This window comes from Ochotona princeps, chromosome 2 (assembly GCF_030435755.1).
Source record: "Ochotona princeps isolate mOchPri1 chromosome 2, mOchPri1.hap1, whole genome shotgun sequence".
Classification (NCBI taxonomy): Eukaryota; Metazoa; Chordata; class Mammalia; order Lagomorpha; family Ochotonidae; genus Ochotona; species Ochotona princeps.
Genome location: NC_080833.1, coordinates 12,673,773 through 12,695,348, shown reverse-complemented (window position 1 = coordinate 12,695,348; position 21,576 = coordinate 12,673,773). Strand labels below are relative to the sequence as shown.

The window sequence follows — 21,576 nt, the reverse complement described above, 5'->3', positions numbered from 1 at the left end:
TGGAGACTCCTGTGGAAGGGCCCACTTCCTGCACATTTTCCCCCTTCCACAGGGGGTGATATTTTTCTGGCAAGCGCATCCTTGGTGACTTCCAAGAGTAGCCCACTGCCTCCCCTGGGGTGCCTTTTCACATCCACAGGTTCCCTTGAGGGCTGCCTCTTTGAACTGCTCAGGGCATCAGATGCTTGAGTCACAGGAACATCTCCGCCCCGCCATGAGCCCCCTCAGCTCCCAGCAGAGCCTGATCCCAGGCCAGAGATGAGTATAGCTGCTTGCCCCACCTGCCTGTGAGTCGTCGGCCTCCGTGGGTAAAGTTCTGGTGGGAGAAGCCAAAATCACTTTCATCTGCAGTGGAGCTCTTGACATGTGTGCATTTTGGGGGACCCAACCACCGACGGCGGGACCCGCAGCCAGGACCAGCTACAGCCGAGCTTCCTGTGGCCCTGTCGTCAGCACACCTCAGGCGACCCCCAGATCTGAGCCGTGTCTGTCTTGCAGCTCATTCTGTGAGGAATTTGTGGCAGGCCTGGTGAAGTGGCTGGAGTTATCCGAGGCTGTCTTGCCCACCATGACTGCGTTTGCTGCTGGCCTGGGAGGTGAAGGAGTGGAGATGTTTGCTCAGATCTTGTCGAAGGACCCCCTCTTGAAGGGCGACCCGTCACTGATCACCCAGGTACCCTGATACGTGAGTGGCAGCTGCTGGGGATGTAGAACAAAGAGTTTCCATTCAAAACCAGTCTGAAGATCAATTCTAGCTGAGTGGGGATGTCATCATGTTATCATATGCTCTTAGCTGATGGTAGATTACCATTATGAATATTCATTCTACACTTAGCATGCTGATGATGCTCCCTGTGTGTGCACACCTGTGCAGAGGTTAATGCAGGTCATTCACAAAGACAGGAAGTACAGGTGGAGGATCCCATATCCAAAGTCCTGGGGATCAGAAGAGTTTGAGATTTGGGTGGATTTTGTTTTGTTTTTTGATTTAGGGTTATTTGCATATGCATAGTGAGATGCCTTGGGAATAGGACCCAAGACTCCACACAGAATTCATGTCTGTATGCATCTTTTTTTTTTTTCCATTTACTGGTTCACTCTCCAGATGTTCACAACAGCCCAAGTTGGACCAGGCTAACACCAGGAGCCAGGGACTCCATCCAGGTCTCCAACACAAGTGCAGGGGCCCGAGCACCGGGGCCATCCTCCACTGCTTTTTCCAGGCACACCAGCAGAGAGCAGGCAGGCTTAAACAGGAGCCCATGTGGAATGTCAACACCACCACCAGCAGCTTTTCCTGCTATGCCGTAGTGCTAGCCCCTATATATATCTTACAGACATAGCCTGCAGGTACTATTACATGAATTAAAAAACAATAACATTTTTTTACTTAAAAGGCAGAACAATAAAGAGAGAGGGAGAAAGAGATCTTCACTCCCAACAGCCAGGCCTGAGGCCGGAGCCTGGAGCTCCACCCAGGCCTCCATGTGGGTGGCTGGGACCCAAGCAACCTTCTGCTGCCTTCCCAGGCACATGAACAGGGAGCTGAGTCAGAGGCCAAGTAACCAAAACTCCAGCTCGCCAGTATGAGATGCTGGCATCACAGGCCACGACTTAACCCACTGTGCCAAGATTCCAGCCCCAATACACAATATTTGTAGTTATTTGGCGCATGAAACAAGGTTTGATGCTCTGGAATTTTCCACTTGCAGCCTCATGTTGGCAGTGAAAGTTTCAGGTTGGGGAGCATTTCAGATGCTCAGGTCGGGATGCTCAGCCTCATCCCGCTCGTTACAGAGAGGTCTAGTGACTTGCCACAGTCACACAGCTGGTAAGTGGCAGAGCCAGGATTAGAACCTTGGCACTCTGACCCCGGAGCTTGAGATGCCACCTTTGCCTGTGCCCTTGGACCTGTCCTTCACCTACTCTGTGGGCTGTTGAAGCTGCAGAAGCTTGTGGCCTGGGCTGTGATGGGGCCAAGGGTGAAGATTTGAAAGCCCGTTTCCTCCTTCCTCCCGCCACCTGGAGCTCTCATCTGTTGCTTACTTGCTCATTGCATGGCTCCTGCCCAGAATAGGAAAGCCAAGAGTCCTCTGGCGTGCTCTCCATGCCAGGGGAGTGAGGGAATGCTGTGAGAGCAGGGCTGCAGCGTGTCCACCTGTCGCCTGGCACTGACGCTTGTTTCTCCCGCCCTCAGGACCTGCTGAGCTTCTCCCTCAAGGATGGTGAGTTGATTTCCGAGGTCTGGATGGTGAGCGCCCCTTCCTGCCCCTCACCCCCACACTACCAGGGAAGCTGGGGGCCCAGTCCCCAGCAGTCTCCTGGGTCAAAGATGGAGAGGGATCACGGCCACAGGTGAGCTGGTGAGCGGTTCGTTTGTGCTGAGCAGCACGTGGCGTTTGTTCATTTCCTCCGCATGGTGGCCCTGCCAGCACCTGCTGCCTAGCTGTCCTCCAGCTCCTCTACATCTCTCCCGTAAACACCTCTGTCCAAGCCACTGTCACCCACTCCTGGGTGACACTCTGGTCAGAGCTCTGCCGTCCACCTGGCCACATAAATGATCTATCCAGGGACCCATCTGACCACACTGACCCTCTGCTCCTTCCCCTCCTCCCCCTGGCCCTTGTAGCAGGGGCTCCTGTAGCATTCAGGAGAAAGACCAGCTGCTTTGACATGGTGCTTGAGGTCCTGGGGAGTTGGCCCCAGCCCCGTCCATCCTCATCTCCCAGTACAGCTGTGCCCCTCACCGTGACTCATGCCGTCGACCCCTTGCACACTGCGCTGTCTGCACTGTGGCGCCAGCATCCTGGGGGCACCTGCCTCCCCATGCCCACTCCCCAACTCACTTTCCCTCACTGAGTGCACAGCTGTGACTCTCCTGGGAAGCCCTCCCAGCCTACCCCCCCCATGCTGTGTGAGTCTGACTGATAGCTGACTTCCCCACCAGAGAGCAGGCTCTGTGTGTGATGTGTTTTCCTGCCAGGGCCTGGCCTGGCCCCTGACACACAGCACACACTTGATGAATGTGGTCTAAGGAATCAATGCAGGTTTTAGACACCAAGGAAATAAGTCAGGCAATCTACCTGTGGTTGCTCCGTACGTGGCAGGGAGTCATTCCGCCCATGTCAGCATCCCGTGACTGCATGACTTAAAACTAGAGACATGTCTTTTCTTCAAGCACTGAGGGTCCCAAGTCAGAACCCACAGTGCCTGCAGGGCTGGCTCTCTCAGCGCTCTGTGCCCTTTCCGGCCTGTGCTGCTGCTTGGCGCCCTGGCTCATCCCGCAGCAGTTGTCTTGTTCCTTTCCTGTCCTCCGTGTCTCCTAGCAGGACACTTGGCCAGGACACTCTCACCTTGAGATCTTTCATTTGACCCTTTCCATCCGCAACTTCTGGGACATGATTGTGTCTTTAGGGAATGGGACCTAGGACATCTTTCATCAAAACCCACCACAGGCTGCCTCAGGAGCACCTGCCCAGCCCCTCCACACTGCCTGGGATCCCCCATCCTCACACATATGACTTCTTAAAGCCCCAGAACTGGGGAGAAGTTTTGGCACAAAGGTCTGTGAAGTTTATTCTGATGGCCATGCAGGGAGTGGGAACACATAACTGGCAATGAAATGCCCAGCATGTGCCACACCGTGGGCCCAGGGCGGATCTCACTGCTCCCACTTGAATCCCACCAACAGGAGTAAGAACAGAAGCTCAAGAGGCAGGAAGGAGCCAGGAGGAAGTCCAGGAGGGCTCTGGGCTCAGGGCAGCACCTTGGTAGTGAAGGGCATGGATGTCGCCTGGACAGGTGTGAGCATCGCTGGCTCGGTGATTTGTTTCTGACAGTTGTGGACACTGGCAAGTCTGAGATCAAGGGACTAACATCTACCACAGGTACCAAAGGAGCCAAGCCCCGCCTCCTCGCTCAATCGTTCTGGTCTCTCACAGCAGCTGGGACGTGCCCTTGGCTCACCCAATGGCCCAGCCAGGTGCTGGCAGCCAGGGAGAGCAATGCTTGCACAACACACTTGGTCCCCCTGGGGAGAAAGGCTCCCAGAAGACAGAAGCAGCTCTATGTCCACGCCAACAAGTAAGCAGGGACTGAGACAGGGTGCATTTAGGGAATCACCATGCCAGGGGTGGGAGGGCTAGCAGTCAAGCCTGCCCTCGGTGAGGCACCAATGGTGTCTCTGGGCCTCAGGGTCCTCGGTCACCCGAAGGGGGTGGCAGTCAGATGACCTCGTCAGTGGTGCAAGGGCCAAGTGAGGTGATGCAGTTTGACTGACCAAGCCCCCGCTGGGACCTAAGGAGCCGGCTGCAAGCGCTCCATGGGGCGTGGTAAGGGGGAAATGGCAAACCCTGGGGCTGCAGAGGGCTGGCTCCCCCCGTCCCTGAGCCTCTTATGAGTGACCCAGGGCCTTCTTGCAGCTGCATGAGGCCAGGATGCTTTCTTACTGGTTGGTCAGCGTTCTGGGCATCCATGCTCTGCCAACCACATGGTGGGCATGGGGCTTTCACTGGTGAGGTTCAGAGGGAGAAAGGGATGGTGGGAGGAAGGCAGGGTGGGCAGGTGACCTTCCCTCATAGGAAGGCTGGGATCCCAAGCAGTGTGGTCAATGCATCTGACCGTCTTGCTCCTCAGGAAGGGCACCGTGAGGCTGCTGGTGTTTGTGGCTGTGCTTTCACCCCAACCCAGGCCTTACCAAATACCCTGCAAGGGTCAAAACCAAAACTCCAGCCGTCTCAGGGCTGGGTTGGGGAGCAGTTCCTTTGCCTTTGGTGACCTAAGGCTCTGCCAGCTGCCATATAGGCGCCTCGTGTGGAGTGTGAATTATGCAGAGGATATGCGCGTGCTTCAGAAATCTGGGAAATGTGTATCATCAGAGCTGTGTGTGGATTTCTTTCCTTCTTTGGCACTCATCTTTTAATTCCACTTTCCATGAACTTTTTACAGCACCCTGATTGGACCTTGAGGTCAGCTACTGTGGCTGGTGAGCAGGTGCCGTGATGGCCGCCTGCAGGGAGCTGTTCTCATGCCCCCAGCTCTGCTACTTCCCTTTTTTTCTCTTTCAATTTTGAATTTTATGATCCAATTCTGTAGAGTCTGGGATTCCCTTCACCCTATTCCCACCACCCTAACTGATTTTCCCAATATTATTATCGTAATATATTCCTTCATAAGGAGTTATAATTCCATCAGCCTGTTATTTAAGTGTGCTCCAACAAACATTTCAAAGCTTCACAGTTCCATTTAAGGCCCAACACAGCCATGAACTCTGGGATGGCGCCTGTGAAACTCAAATTGCATTGTGATTTGTGTTCACTGTACTGTGGGTCCTAGAAGGTAGGCCAGCTGTGGGGCACAGACCCCAAGAGGCAGGCACGTGAGCCTCTTCAACCTCCTGTCTCAAGCGCTCTGACCACGTGGGAGCCCCACCTCCCTGGTGAGTCGGCTGGGCTTGGGATGTTAGTCTTGGCCATGGGGGGAGGCAGGATATGCAAACAACATCAGCTCCTTGCCAGTTTCTTCTTAAGATTCCTGCGATTTCTTACCTCTGTACGATTTCTTATATGTATCCAACAGCCTGGTTCATCCACTCTGCAAACAGGAATTGAGTACCTGCTGTACCCACCTGTGCAAAACTCTTTTTATAATTTTCTTACTCACTTTTATTTTTATTTAAAAGACAGAGAAAGAGAGGGAAGAAAAAAAGAAAGAGATCTTCTGTCTGCTGGTTCATTCCCCAAGTGCTTACAATAGCCAGAACTGAAGCCAGGAGCTAGAAATTCGATGTGGGTTATGGGTGGCAGGGACCCAAGTAACTGAGCCATCTTCTACTGCCTCCCCATGTGCAAATGAGCAGGAGTTGGACCGGGTACTTTGCCGTTTGCCTGTGCAAGCATCCCAAGTGCTATATAACCACTGTACCCAGCACCTGCCCAGATGTGCTTAATTCCAGCAGCTGATCCTTGCTGGATCTGAGCTGCTCAGTACACGTTACAGGTGCCAGTCTATGGAAGCCCCATGTGGACCTCAAGAGAAATTTCTGGCTGATATCCTTATTTTACGGAAAAGGAAGCAGAGAATCACCCACCCAGGGTCTCACCGCTGCAAGGTGGGGATTGACCCACAAAGCATGGCTTCAGCATCCATTTCTGCCCCTGACTGTGCGGGCTTGGTGATTCCCTCATAGTGAAGGGTGGGTGCCCACGTGGCAGAGCTGGAGGAGGCCTCAGAATGGTTCCTGCTCTCTGCCTCCAGCGCACTGCACTTAACTGTCCCAGGCTGGGAGCAGGGAATACAGGCATCCCCTTCCCTCCCCACATCACCACACACACACACACACACACACACAGAGACAAACCACTGCCCTGATGGCCCAGTGCTCGGTGATGGGCGGGGCGGCAGGCAGCTGGAATGTGGGGTAAATCCCTCCTTAGGTGGAGAAAAGTCACTGAGGGTAGAAGCAGGGGCAAGTATTCCAGGGACCAGCATGTGTAACTAGGAAAGCTGGTAGGGGAGGGTGGCAGGGCAGTGGCTGCACGATGTGGCCTGTGAGGAGTGTCCTCTGGCCCCAGGGAGGGAGGGGACAGAGAGCCCCTGCCCTGACATGGCCACTGATGGATGACTACCTCATCCTGGCTCAGAAAGGGGCTTGTTTTAAGATGCATTTAATTATTTGAAAGATGCAGTCCCAGAGAGAGGAGAGGAGGCTCTTGCAACCCTAGTCTACTACCTAAAACAGTGCAGTGGCCAGGACTGGGCCAGGCTGAAGCCAGGAGTTTTGTCCAGGTCATCCATGAGGGTACAGGGTTCTGCATACCTGAGCCATCTTCCGTTGCTTTTCCAGGCACATTAGCATGAACTGGATCAGAACTGGGTCATCCAGGACTTGAACTGGTGCCCATAAAGAATGTTGGCATCACAAATGGCAGCTTTACCTGCTATACCACAGCACTGACCCCAAGAGTAGCTTCTTAACATGGTTGTGCAGAGACAATGCAGGAAATATGGCATTTACCCAGAAAGGGTAACATCCGCTAGCCTTTTTGAGCCCTTCTGGGCTCTCTCGTGCTGGAAGGCCTCAGCACATGCACCCTCTGACTGCATCTCAGCAAAGCCAGATATTAAAGATCTTGTTCCCATTTTATAGGCAAACAAACTGAGGCTCACAGATACTGACTTACCCAAGGGCATTCAACTAGTGCATGGTCAGGGCTGTGGGAAAGAGGCTGAAGCCCTGGCTCCTTTTCTTTGGGCTTAGAGGCCACCCCCTAGGGGGAAAGGACAATCCCAGTGTCCTCCCAAAGGCCTGGGCTCAAGCTGCAACTCTCCTGGCAGGTAGAGATCAGGGTCAACTCCAGGTCCACAGCCTTACTTGGGTGGACCCGCTACCTTGCTGCCCTGTCCCAGCCAGGGCCATTGGGAAGTGCAGGAAGGGGCGTGGTAGCAGCTGGCACTCTTTTCCATCTTGGGGTGCTGTTCCTCCAGTGCTAGACTATGAAATGCAAAGTGCAGCAGATGCTGATAGTGGAGAGGAGTTGGGAGCACAGACATAGGAACCGGGCCCCAGCTCCATCATGACTGCATAGGCCCCCTGGCGGCAGAGCCGAGATCCCCAGCTTTTACTCCCATCCCAGATTTCCAAAGACCTGCACACCCAGCTGAGCTGGTGGTGGGCCATGGCCAAGGGCTATCGCTGGGTCTGCCTATAGGTCCTGTGTGCATAAAAGTTAGGGTTCGAGTCAGGCACATGGGATTGCCTTGGCACCCCAAACCCACTGATGCCTCGGGGACTTGCCTCTAAAGGAGTCACAGCCGAGAGCAGGATTGCTGGCATCAGGTCACAGAGCTGTGTTGCCCTGAGATGGTGTCTCAGCCTCTCTGTACCTCTCCTTCCCTCAGTTGCAAACACCCATTCGGGGGGCCATGGGGAGGATTCACAGCAAAGTGAGCTCTTGCGTGGTGCTAGAGCCTGGGAGCCTTGTGGCTGCTGCATCCCTTCCCCACAGAGATTGGCCACGCCCTATCTCGCTGTGTGAGTCAGCAGATAGCTCAGGCTGGGAGAAGCTCCCCGTTTGCAGGGCTTACCACTGAGGTTACCCCCTAGCGTGGCCATCCTACCACCTCCGGACCTCCCCACAGGAGGCCCATCCTCTCATTCAGCCTTTCAGAGTCGATCACACAGATGGTGAAACTTGAGCCTGGGCACTTGGGAATGCAGGGAGAGTTTGGAGCTTAGATTTTAGAGAGGAGACAAGCAAGCAGCAGTTCTAAGTCGTGATGAGTGATTTCATGACGAGAGAATAGAAAACAGAGATGTGAAATCAAGGAGGGGTTCTTTGAGGAGGTGACATTTGAGAGAGAAACTGTGTCATGGGCAAATCTAGGAGATCAGGTATTATGCTAACTCTCACACTGAAGGGCGCTGGAAGATAACAAGGAACAAACAAGGCAAAGATTCCTGATGTTCCAATGAGGAAAACAAACTTCACACAGTGACATAACAATGGCAGGCATCTGGGGATGGGGTCAGGGGGATCAGGAGATAAACTTAGAGCCTTTGGTTTCTCTAAGGAGGTGATATGTAAGTTAACACTTGGCTGATGGGTGACAGCCAGCCAGGCACAATTCTGGGAAAATTGCTTCCAGAGTGGTAAAAGTGGCCAGCGCCAAGGCCCTGGGCAGGCATGGGCTTGACCTGTGAACAGGGAAGATGTGCATGGTGCAGGGGCAGAGAGATGGTGAGGTGAGAAGGGGCGGCTAGAGAGGGCCAGGTAACAAAATCTCTTACAAACTCTTGGGAGAAATATGGATTTGATTCTAAAGGGCTTTAGGAACCATTGCAGCTTTGAGAACTGCATCAGGATGCATTGCAGGATGAGAACACCATCAGAGTGGTGACAGGATCCTTCTGTGCTGTGTAGCAGATGGAGCTGAGGTGCAGAGGGGAAGCTGAGAGGCCAATGGGGTGGGAGCTAAGTGCTCACAGAGGTTAGACTGAGGTTTACTTTGGAGGTGCAGCTGTCCGTACCAGCAGGTGGGAGGGGGGAGAGTCAGGAACAATGTCCAGGCTTTTGGCCCAAGTTCCAGTGTGGATGGGGCACTTGTGCCCCATCTCCACCCTCCACACCTGCCTGAATCAGAACTCAGCTCCATGACCAGCAGCCCGGCCACTGAGGCCCTTGAGACGACCCTGCCCCAAGCCTCGTGCAGGAATGTTAATCACTCCTGTACCTGGCAGCTGTATCACCACAGCCTTGACCTACAGAGTGTGTATCAGCCACTGATTGTGATTACCACCCATTAATCATTGCGGCCAAGCCTTGGTTTGCACAGCCCGCTTATCACCCAGGTGCAACAGGCGCTGCTCTGTGTCTGTGGAACGTTAATTAGCCCAGTGACCTTCCGACACACCACATGGCTCTCTGTTCCCTAGCACGTACACAGGCCCTCATCCAGGGAGACAGTCCAGGGTGGCTTGCAAATGTAAACCCTCACCGCACAACAAGTTGGCTGTGCCAAAGCTGAGGCCTCCGGGCCTGGCCTTATGGGGCCCATATTACATTGACCAGACCCTCTTTTGGAAATCTGAGGCCAGGCAAGGAGATTCCCATATGTGAGACTTGGGAAACTTTCCAGTGGGTGTGATGGGCACCTGGATTTGGATTTCAGCCCTTTAGACAGCTGTGTCTCACAGGCGCTATCCACGCAGGGCCTGGCAGTACAGCCCAAGGGAATGCCAAGCCCTGTGATTTTGAGCCACGGAGATCTAGTTCAGAAACCTGGCCTAGGGCTTCAGTCACAGAGTCTGCGTTCAGAATCAGAAGTTTGTCCATTCACTGACCAGCATTTGATGAGCAATTCAATGTGCCGTACCACGGACAGGCAGGTGCTGGGGGTGGCTGTACGGGCAGGAAGCTTGAAGTCTGGCAGGACCCAGACGAGTGCAGTAAAAAAGGGGAGGGGCCAAGAGAGGCTGCAAGAAACCAGAGACACCCTGAGAAGTCAAGATCAGAGAGGGCTCAAAGTGGGGGTGATAATTGAGCCATGCCTTGGGTCAGGAAATTAAAGTTCAAGACTTTGGCACTAACAAAAGGCCACTCCCCTGCCCCCCGCCACCCAGGTGTCTGTCCAAGTCCCTAGAACCTGTGACTGCCACCCTCCCTGGCAGAAGAGACTTGGCAGGTGTGACTAAGTGCGCATCTTGTGGAGATGGGTCCAGTTAAGTCAGCTTTCACCACCTAAACAGAAAACCTCAACGGGCTTGAAGAAGGGGAGAAAGCTTATGTCAGCTCACAGTCTCGGGGGGGCACAGTCCAGGACCAGGCGACTCCGTCAGGCTGTGGCCTGATGGAGATGAGCAGGTGCAGAGTCAAGAGGAGCCCGGCTAACTCTGCCCTCTTGTAGCAGCCGCCTCCTGAGGGCAGGTCCCCAGTGATCTAAGTCTGGGCCCACCCTCTGGCCATCATAATCCACCTGGCATTAACACTGACCCATTCATTGCCGACCTCAAGCTTTGCGTATTAAATATATGCATGAATTTGGAGGATCCCAGGCCAACAGCAGCATGATCCTGGATAGTCTAGTGCAGTCACAGGGTCTTCTTGAGTGGAAGACAGGAAGGGCCAGCCTCGTGGCAATGTGGGCAGTTGCAGAGACTGCATCCCAGCTGAGCAGTGGTTCTGTTCCCTGTTGGTGTGACTGAGAAGGCAGTGGAAGATGGCCCAAGTGCTTGGGGCCTCTGCCACCCACGTGGGATGCCCGAATGGAGTTCTTGGCTCCTGGATTCAGTCTGACCTAGGCCTGATTGTTACGGCCATTTAAAACCAGTGGATGGAAAAGTCTGTCTCTGTTTCCCTCCAACCCTCCCTCCCTGTCACTCTGACTTTCAAATAAATGCATACATTTAAAAAAGAATAGGGAGACAGGAAGGTGTGAGAGCAGAACAGGGAACCCTGGGGACTGTGGAAAGAAGAAGCAAAAGCAACAATAACAGAAACAGATACCTGGCACCTTCAGGAAGAACACAGCCTTGCTAATTGCTTGATTTTAGGCTGTGGCCTCCAGAACCATAGGAGTAAATGTTTCTAAGGTTGCTAGGTCGGGTAGTGTTGACATTGCATAAAGCAACTTTGTAAGTGATTGATTCTTAATATCTCAGGATGCAAGCAGCCCAAGGAGCCAGGCCCCTCAGATAGGAAATGGCAGAGGGGGGCTAAACCGGGACTTCCCAACCCCAGCCGCTGGAGACAGAGACCCCCTTCACTGGCAGGTGCGGGGGTCAGCCCAGCCTGATGTGCTGGGAGCCAAGGGAAGTCATAAGCAGGTGAGATGATTCCCCACGGGCCAGGCCAGCAGGTGTGGATGGGTCATGGCAGAGGTGGGACAGAGGCAGAGGAGCCCCCAAAGATTCGCTTAGCAGCTGAGGGCCTGAACCAGGCTGGATGGGAAAAAGCAAAATGATGGAATTTCATAGAGTTGGATACATCACATCCAAACAGCAAGGGAGGGGATCGTGGGAGCTCCTGGTTAGGTGGTGGGTGGCAGGGTGAGATATAATTCCTGAAGTCACCTAAGACTTCATAAAGGACCCCATAAGGGTCCTTTGTGCCACACAGGGGACCCGTTGCCAGACACATGGAGTGGAGTTAGACTGTGTAGACTGGTAACGTAGTCAGAGTCTTGGTGGGAAAGGGACACTTTGCATAGGATTGATGCGAAGACAGGAATCACTCCACAGAGCTGGTGCTGATTTTCTAAAAGACTGATTTGCTTCTTTGAAAAGTGGAGTTGTGGACAAAGAGGGAGGGAGAGACAGATCTTCCATCTGCTGCCTCACTCCCCAAGTAGCCTCAGCAGCTAGCATTGGGCCAGCCCAAAGCAAGAAGCCTGGAACCCCTCCCACGTCTCCCACGTGAATGGGAGGACACAGTTCCCCAGACCGCCCTGTGTTGCATTAGCGGGGAGCTGGATTGGAAGTGGAGCAGCCTCTATGGGACGCTGGTGTCACAGCAGGCGGGTCAGTGCTGGTTCGTTCTGCTCCTTTGAGATCCTGTCCATAACGGGGTGGGCTGTATAATTAAAGAATTGACACATGCTTTTGGCCAACGTTTCACAGTTTAATTTTTCCATTTATAAAAGTGACCCAAGTTCAGAATGGATACTCTTGAAAAGGAAGGGAAAAAAAAACGTCTTAAGTGAATCGGTGTTGTGGCTCTGCGAGCTAACCTTTACACTTACAACCCTGGCATCTTCCATCAGAGCTCTGGTTCGAGTCCCAGCTGCTCCCTTCCTATCCAGCTTTCTGCTAATGTGAAGGTGGCCTAATTACTCGGGTCCCTGCTAAGTGTGAGGAGGACCCTGATGGGGTTCCTGTCCCCTGGCTTCAGCCTGCAGCCCTGGCCATGGAATGAAAAATCCGTGTGTCCCTCTCGTCCTGTAACCTTTAAAATAAATAAATCATTAAAATAAAAAAGTTATATGTTACTTATATTTCCTGTTATTTTCCTGTTTTCTTCCCTCATTGGTACCCATGGCACATTCTCAAGTGAATCTAATTTTCTAGCTCATTTCATCACATTGACATTTTTCCAGTTACTATAAATTTTCCCTGGTAGTCGATGTTTGATAACCCCACAGTTTTCCAGGGGGTGGACACATGTGCTTTACTTAACAAATTTCCTGATTTTGGAAACCTCCAGATTGTTTCCAATTTCATGTTATAAATTTAGCCCATCATGTTTTTTTTTTTAAAGATTTATTTTATTTTTATTACAAAGTCAGATGTACTGAGAGGAGGAGAGATAGAGAGGAAGTGGAGCTGCCGGGATTAGAACCAGCGGCCATATGGGATCAAGGCGAGGACCCTAGCCACTAGGCCACGCTGCCGAGCCCTAGCCCATCATGTTTTAATTTGTTGCATATCATCTACATCTAGAACTGCTTCCTTGAGATTACAATTCCTGAAATTAAATCCCCGAGGCAAAGGGAATGCAGACTTTTTTCTTTCATTTGACGAGTAGAGACAGAGAGTCAGAGAGAGTTCTCCCATCCACTGGTTCAATCCTCAGATGTCTGCTATGCCCAGGGTTTGGCCCAGCCCAGAACACAGTCCTGGTCTCCCGTGTGGGCGCCAGGGACTCAGGGAGCTCAGCCATCAGCACTCAGTGGAAGGCAACGAGACGCGGGAGCGGAAACTGGGCATCCAACCCAAGTGCTGCGATAGGGAGCCTTGGGCGTTTGGACTGCTAGGCTACACACCTGCAGCCCAAGATGAGGATGTTTAGGTGTATGATACCTACTGGTATTGTCAGATTGCCCTCCAGAAAGCACGCTCCCAGCAGACACATCTGTGGACCCATTCCCACCATCTGCTTAATGCCTCCAGAATCTAGAAAACGAGTCTTTGCTCAGGTGATTTGTGCACACCTCCCTCTTGCATTTGATACGTTATATGGCATCCCACCTGAGATGTTGTGCTGTCATGTCACTGACCACATCTGATGCCCTTGTCCCTGCAGGATGTCATGAGACTGTGGGGTTGATCTCTCACACCACAGCAAACTTCTCTGAACAGATGGTCCAAACTGATGCCGTGGTCTGTTATTTCTCTCTCTCTAGGGTGCTATGATGCCCGGGCCAGAGTCCTCGTAGGTCACGTGAGCTCCCTGCTGCAGATGCCCTTGGAGGAGCTGGATCTCCTGGAAGACACGTTCCTAGAGAGCCTGAAGGAAACCAGAGAGGAGGACTCTGAGTAAGAGAACCTGAAGGCCCCTACCGGGAGCCAGGACTTCCCTGGTTCAAACTCTGCACATTGCACAATGCTGTCCCTGCCCTGAGAGAGGAGGAAGAAGGAGCCTTGGCCGGGGGTCCCAGCTGTGGTCCTGACCTGTGCGTGTCCCTAGAAAGTCCCCTGCCCTCTCTGGGCCTCCGTCCTTATCAGTTAAGGCCCCCAAAATTAGTGGCTTTCGTGTCCCATGACAATGCTTGACTCGAGGCTCTTCCAACCCCTCATCCATGGTCCTCAGTGAGTTGGGTTCACCTGCCCTCTGTGTGAACCTGTGTTCTGATCTATAAGTCTATGAAGCAGAAATAAGGTTGAGCACCCTGGGAGACTGGGAGAGGAATTCAGTCATGTTACCAAGTGCTTAGCAGGGACTTGCACTCAGAGAGTCCTACCCTTCCCCTCCCACCACTGCACCTGCCAGCTTTGAGGCAGCTTGACTATCTCAGCAGAGTCAGAAGTGTGTAAAGGGAAGTTATCTCCGCACAATCTAATCCTAGGGCAATAAATCCGTCTCAGTTGCAGGCTGATTGCAGGCTCCTGGCACTAGGCACGTCTCCAGGGCTTTGGGTTTTGTTTGGCCCCAGTGGCTTCCTTTGAGCAGCCCGCCTGCACCAGTTCAACCCCTCCTGGGGAATTTAGTCCTGAAGCCAAGTTCAGAGCCAGAGCCGCCCTCCTACCCTCCTACCAGGGTTTGTGGGACAAAGTGGAGGGGCGTTTCCTTAAGAAAGGAGGAAAATTGGTGTGTCAAAATCACCTGAAACCACTTGCCACGATTCCCAGAGCTGTATCAGCACAGAAACACTGGGACTGGGCCTGTGGGGTGGCCCCCACTTCTTCCCCTAGAGGCGGCAGCATTTGGGGTTCCGCATGCCAGCAACTAAGGGCCCTGGTCACTGTCACCCGGAAGTCTCATCATCAGAAAGCAGCGCAGTACTCAGAGGAGTGTGTTCTGAGAATTACAAGAGAGCCTACCTGGGCAGATGGCTGGCAGAAACTCCAACACAGCCCTGCTCTGCCACCTACCATCCATGCAAACGCAGGCCGTGACCTCACCTCTCCAGGTCTCAGTGTCTTCACCCACAGCGCCATCTGCCAAGGGTCCAGGTGCTTGAAGTGGCGCTGGGAGGAGAGCTGGGCCGTCACCACATGCTGTGGGCAGCCCTGCTGCACCATGGGGTTGCTGTTGGGAGGCACTGACCCTTTCCCAGGGAAGTGCTTCCTGTGTGTGTCTGTTGTCTTGGAGGCCCCCCAGAGTCTGTCACTGGTCCCTGGAAGGGTCTGAGATCCAGAGAGACAACCAGACCCTGTGCCCCTGTGTGGCCATGGCCATGGTGCTTTCCCTCTCTCTTTTGACCTGGAGGGTTCACATTTTACAGACAGGTGAGGGTATTCCTTGGCCCTGTGAGGCAGGTCTCTGAGGCCAAAGTCTGATATGTGATGTGCTCCCTCTATGCCTGTGTCCTCCACCCCATGCCCATCCAGGATTCCCTCACTTGGAGAATGACTTCTCTGCTGTGTGCCTTAGTTTTGTCATATCCAGCAAGGAGGTGATAACAGTGTGGATGTCCCCAGCTGCGGTGGGACTGAATTAAACTTCAAAATGTATTTGTTTATCTGCTTGAAAGACAGAGTTACAGAAAAAGGAGTGACACACAAAGAGAGACAACTTCCATCCACTGGTTTACTCTCCAGAGCTTCTACAGCCAGGGTGAGCCAGACCAAAGCCAGGAGCCAGGAGCTTCATCCAGGCCTCCCATGAAAGTGGCAGGGGCCCAGGCGCACCTGCTGCTGCCTACCCAGACACATGAGCAGAGAGCTGGGTTGAAAGCAGGCAGCTGGGACTTGATCCGTTGCTCCCATGGATTGCAGGCATCCCAGGCGACTGTTTAATGGGCCCCATACTAAGCTAGGTAGCTTGTAGCACTCGGCCCACTGCAGGGCCTCGGAGATGTCATCGCCATGATCTTGGTGTCTGATTGGCACTGAGTTCTTGTGCCCTGTGGGTCTCTCAGATGAAGAGAAAGGTCAAGGAGCGGAAAGGAGCGTCTGTCCAAGTGCTCTCTCCATCCTGGTCTTCATGTCCAGGTCCCACAGGCCTGAATGACAGTCCCAGCTTCCCTCTTTCGTGCCTGAAAAAGTAGTCCAGAGAATTCCTTCCTGGGCCTTTCCTAGGTGTGACCCTAGAGGAAACCATCTACAGACCCCTGGGATGGCTCCATCTGCCTGTTAACATGACACAGGATTGCAGAAGAGGAGGTGATACCACCAGTGGTCCGGGCAGGGTGCTCCCTCACAGGAACATGCCAAGGCAGCAAGGAGAACTTGCTATGACCCACCAGATGGCTGCATGGGGGTCTTGCTCTCCACTCTTCACAAGGTGTCTTTGGCTTCAGCCTGGAAGTTGGCCTCTGCCTTTGGGAGCCTCCCATGGAGTGCCAAACCCAGTTCATCATTGGCACTCAAGAACGTGTGCATGACCAGTGCCCACATGACCCAGCATGATGCGCTGGGTGTCATCATGTCTGACTGGTGGGCAAAGTCCACAGTAGTAGCGAATCCATCATCTGATTGGCTCTTTATCATGAATCTTCCCTTCTAAGGAAAAGGAAGGCAGCATTGCAGGTGTGACTCAGGGGCCATGTGTCCTCAGGTGCTTGAGACGTGGAAATGAATTCAGTTAGATAATTGATGGAAGGAATTGCAAGAGTAAGATGCTATGATAATTCATGGTAACTGGGAAATGTATCCCCTTTATATACAAAACGAGCATTTAGAATGTGCAGATACTGAAATGGGGAGATGGATCGACTTGCTAAATGGGCATGAGAATAGTGTACCTGAAATGAACCTACAGGGAGGAGCTATAGCCTAGTGTCTAAGACATGGATTAAAATGCTCCTATCCCATGCTAGAACAGCTGGGTTTCATTCCCACCTCCAGCTCCTGGCTTCAGCTTCCTGCCTCCCTGGGAGGCAGAGTGGTGACTCAAGTAATTGGGTGGCTGCCACTCGCCTGGGAGACTTGGGTAGTGTTACCAGCTCCCAGCTCCTGGGGCTGATCCTGGCCCAGCCTGACCATTGCAAGGCATTTAGGGAGTGAACAAGCAGATGGCAGCTCTGTGTATGTGTGTGTGTGTACACACAAATATGTATGTATGCATACACATATGTATTTATATATATCAGCCTTTCAAATACATTTTTCAAAGAAATTTGTATTAGGATGATAGTTTTTTGAATGAATAAAGGATGAGTACAATCATAATACTGAGATTACAGCATGTCATCCAGCTAACCTCTATAGCATCGGTTTGCTGTGTAAGCATTGATGCTGTTAAGCAGCATGGACTTCAAGGACCATATTTATTTACTGTTTAGTTGCTTTAGTCTGTTAAATCGTGGGTCTTCCCTCCCATCGAACTTAGATAAAATAAATGACTGTGGGATCACAGATGTGAAGGTATCACTCTGGGAACAATCTAGAAGCAGATGATGCCAAGAAAGTCCAATGAACTAATTCTAGAGTTTAACTCATTTCTTAATAATTCTGTAGTAATCACGAGAATGGTCTAGCATTTCAGATTTGCTCTAATATCGCTTTCCATTCGGGTCATGGTTGGTGTGTAATCTAGCTACACATGATCTTTTGGGGGCTTAGGGGAGGTAGATAGACAATTCTTATGTGCTGATTCACTCCCCCAAAGGCCTGTGACAGCTGGAGCTGGGCCACCTCAAAGCCAGAATCTGGGAATACAATTCAGGTTTCCCACATGAGTAGCAGGGACCCAACTACTTGAGCTATGCTCACTGCTTCTGAGTCAGAATCCTGAGCCAGGGCTGGCACCCAGGCACTCCGGTGCAGGACAAATGGCATCTTAACTACCAGCCTAAGCACTTTGCCCAGATCATACTGAGTTGGAGTGTGCACTCTATGCCCCTTTGATGTTCAGAGAACTGGACAGTGAGCAGGAGACTGCCATTGCCACCAGGCGTCTGCTCTCAGACTTGCTGACATTATTTAGGTTCTACTCAGGAGTAGTGTCCTGGTGCCCCCAGGTTCCAGGCACTGGAAAAGCTGCTGAGGTGCCCTGGAGGCTCAGCCCGGCCATCTTCCAACTCAAGTTAGTCCAGGGTCCCCAAGCAACTCCCTTCCTGACAGAGACTCTGGCCAGGAAGATGGGTTTCTGACAGCTGCCTTTGGTGATTCGGAAGCCCATCCTGTGCGAAATCACTGATTTGGAATCTCAGAAGAATATGACACAGAGGCAGGGGGCCAGAGACAGAGCACTCATGGAGGCTGCAGGCAGCTCAGTGTGGTTTCCGGAAGGTAAAGGTTAAGTCAGGAAGCAAGGAGAGATGAAGCTAGAGATGCAAGGGGCCAAGCAGTCTCTGGGATCATCCTGGGGAGGGGACACTGCCAGAGCATAGGCTGGGGAGGGGACACTGCCCTGAGTGTGGGCCCAGAGCATAGGCTGGGGAGGGGACACTGCCCTGAGTGTGGGCCCAGAGCATAGGCTGGGGAGGGGATGCTGCACTGAGACCTGAGGCTGGGCCATCAGGGAGGAAGAGAGCGAGGCAGACAGTCACAGTTATTTCCTACTTGACCTTGGCCACAATGGTGGTGCCTGGTGCTGTCTCATCACATTTCCTCTGTGAGAGAACAGAGGCTCAGAAAAATTGGGTGACCCGAGCAAGGTCACAACAGTGCGTCCTTGCCAGTGCGTCCTTACTGGTGCGTCCTTGCTGGTGCGTCCTTGCCGGTGTGTCCTTGCCGGTGTCCGGCTCTTCCCGTAAGTGTTTGCTACCAACTGACAGCCACAGGTTTGTCCGTCACGTGTTCCTGACACCCACATGGGTTTTTTCTCTCAGGAACTGAACTGTCGAAAGTGAATTCCATCCTTCCTCTCTGAACTGAGGTCGGCTTTGTTAGTGAAGGGGCCAAAGTCTGCCCCCAGCTTCCATGTAGCAGGAAGTTAGTGTGGGAACGGAGGGCCGGTGATAGCGGCCGCCTGTGATCTCGAATCTGCCCGGCACCAGCACCTCGTGCTGTTTGTTGGATCAGGAGATTTAGAGGAGGTTAGGGGTTGCACATAGTCACAGAGGGAGCAAGGGACTCCTGCCTGCCAGCGTAGGCTGGAGCTTGCTGCTATAACAAGCGACCTTCAGACCACAATGGCTTGCAGCAGTAAGCTGTTTCTCATTCATTCTACAAATGCATTACCTATTGGCTGTGGCCATTACCCATGTCAGCTCAGCACCTGTTCAAAAAGACGCTGGTCTTGGGGTGGAGCAAAATAAATGAATCAGGCTCCTGCCTGGATCCTGCCAGAAATTATCAACACCACTTCCCACCTCACTTGATTGACTAAAGCTGGTCATGTAATCAGTCAGCTCATCAGCTCTCCCTGTATCTGCAGGTTCCACTTTCAGCCAAGTACAGTTGAAAATACTCAGAAAAAATATATATATCTGTGCTAAACAGATTTCATATTCTGGTCAGTATTCCAAAATGATACAGTACAACTGCTTACTAAAAACTTACCTTCTATTTGGTATGGTAAAGCACCTAGAATTGATTTGAAGTATAAGGGAGGGGGCAAGCATCAGTGCAGTGGTTAGTCACATACTGGCACGCCTATTTAAATCCAGATTATTCCACTTCTCTAGCTTCCTGTTAACGTGCACCCTGGAAGCAACAGTGATGGACTGGGGTCCCTATTGTCCACATGGCCGACCCAGATGGAGTCCCAGGACTCAGCCTAGCCTACATCTAGCTCTTGTGGGAACCAATTGAGGCAAGAAGGTCAGAGTGCTCCCTCTATGTGTGTGTGTGTGTGTGTGTGTGTGTGTGTGTGTGTGTGTGTGTGTGAAATGAAAATGAATAAACACATACTGAAGTCTATGGGAGGCTGGCATAGGTTATGTGCATTTTATCTAAGGGACTCCTTGCAATCCCCAAGGACACTGAGGGTGGTACCGTGAGCCTTCTGTGGGGAGGGCTACCTGGGTGCTTGGTGAGTGGTGAACCAGTCTACACCACAACAGCATAGGAGCCCAGGACTCTTGCCATCAATTCCTGTCCCACCTTGAACTTGAGCCAGGTGCACAGGGCTCAGCCTCAACCCCCTCCAGCTGACTTAAACATCAGCAATGGAAAACCAGTACTGTGACTGCACGGGATAGCAGGTTGTTACTGTGGGTTTCTGCTTCTCAGCTGAGCAGTGCTGTGCTTCATGTGCCCTGGAGGTACCCAGGGAGATGTTTGCCCATTGAGCTGGGTCATCCAGGAGCCAGAAAGCACAGCTGATTCTCTAATGCCTAATTCAAGTCCCTTTCTTTTGACTCGCTTGGAGAATGAGCCATCTCTCAACAAAAGGTGTGGTTTGGGGCAGGTATCTGGCCCAGCAGTGAAAGTGTCCAACATCCCATATTCCAAGTGCCCGGATTCTGCACCTGCCTTAGTTCTGACTCCAGCTCTTTGCTGATGAGGAGCCTGGGGCGTCTCCATGCAGAGGTAGCTTGTTGATTGGATGGATAAGCAAGGAGTGGGTTTGGTCACTGCAAAGTAACACTTACTAGATAAGATGTTATTACCCCATTTTATGAAAGAGGAAACTGAGCCTCAGGTGACACTGTTTCATGATCACAGGGCCACAGGATTGTTCTACACATGCAATGCCCCAATCCATACTCTGATTGCTTTTCCCATGTGCTCTTTTTTTTTTTTTTTAAGATTTATTTTATTTTTATTACAAAGTCAGATATACTGAGAGGAGGAGAGATAGAGAGGAAGTGGAGCTGCCGGGATTAGAACCAGCGGCCATATGGGATCAAGGCAAGGACCTTAGCCACTAGGCCACGCTGCCGAGCCCTCCCATGTGCTCCTGACTGACACCCACCTCGGCACTCGGGAAGTGGCTAGTGCAATCCCTTGATCCATCTGTGATGTGGTTCAGTGACAAGGGCAGTTCTCAGGATAAGATAGTGTGAGAAGTAGGCCCTGGTGGCTGCTGTATCAGAAGCCCTCACTAAATATTAACCATTTCTTCTTTTATTATCCTTATCATTGGCTGTCATCCTGCTGTTAATGAACTGTTGTCGGAACTCCGGCTCCAGTCCAGAGTTCCCACTTATTGACCCACTCCATCCTGCTCCCAGCTCTGCTCAGCTCTCGCCAGCTTCGAGGGGCTGAGGGTCGAGTGTCCAGCAGAAAGATGGAGCTCCGTGCCCCCTGAGCCCTCACAGTGCCAGGTCTCCACACTGGCCAGTGCTTCCCTTTTACTAAGTTCCTCTGTGCTTGCATTTTGGGTCTGATCGAGTCTAGCCTTTGTTCCAAGGTCAAGGTCTCCTGTGCTTTCCTCTCTGTAGCCTATCTTCCACATGAATGGTTCTGAAGGAAACTGTTTTCCATGTGTCCCAGGGGGCGGGGGCGAGTAGGATCAGGTGGCTGGGTGGAGAGCAGGGAGGGAGGTCCTGGGGTCTGGAATTCCATGCAGGACTCATTTGGGGCCCATCTGTTTAAAGGTCATTTTTGTTCATCTCTTGCTGTTACTTCTTTTTTTTTTTGTCTCTCCATTTTCAAATTGCAACCCCGTTAGGATGGACCACTGGGTAAGTAGCACAACACATACACCAAGAAAGACCCCTGACTGGGCTTTACCCTTGAAAACCATCTCTGGGCCAGGGTGGCTCTAGTGCCTGACTTTGCACCGCTCAGCATCTGACCAGCTTGGGTTGGGGACTGGTGAGGTGGGGTGGTCTCAAGGGATCTGAGGCACAGCCCGCCCAAAAGGC

At 52.3% G+C, this 21,576-nt stretch overlaps 1 protein-coding gene across 2 annotated transcripts in view; it reads left to right on the top strand.

Annotated features, from left to right (window-relative positions):
* TMCO4 (transmembrane and coiled-coil domains 4) overlaps nt 1–21,576 on the top strand; it is a 72,168-nt gene that overhangs the window by 16,102 nt on the left and 34,490 nt on the right. For both annotated transcript variants that reach the window (XM_058676125.1, XM_058676132.1), the window contains exons 3-5: nt 499–673; nt 2,198–2,225; nt 13,618–13,750. In XM_058676125.1, the coding sequence (XP_058532108.1) occupies nt 499–673; nt 2,198–2,225; nt 13,618–13,750 (336 nt within the window). The remainder of the gene's footprint in view (nt 1–498; nt 674–2,197; nt 2,226–13,617; nt 13,751–21,576) is intronic.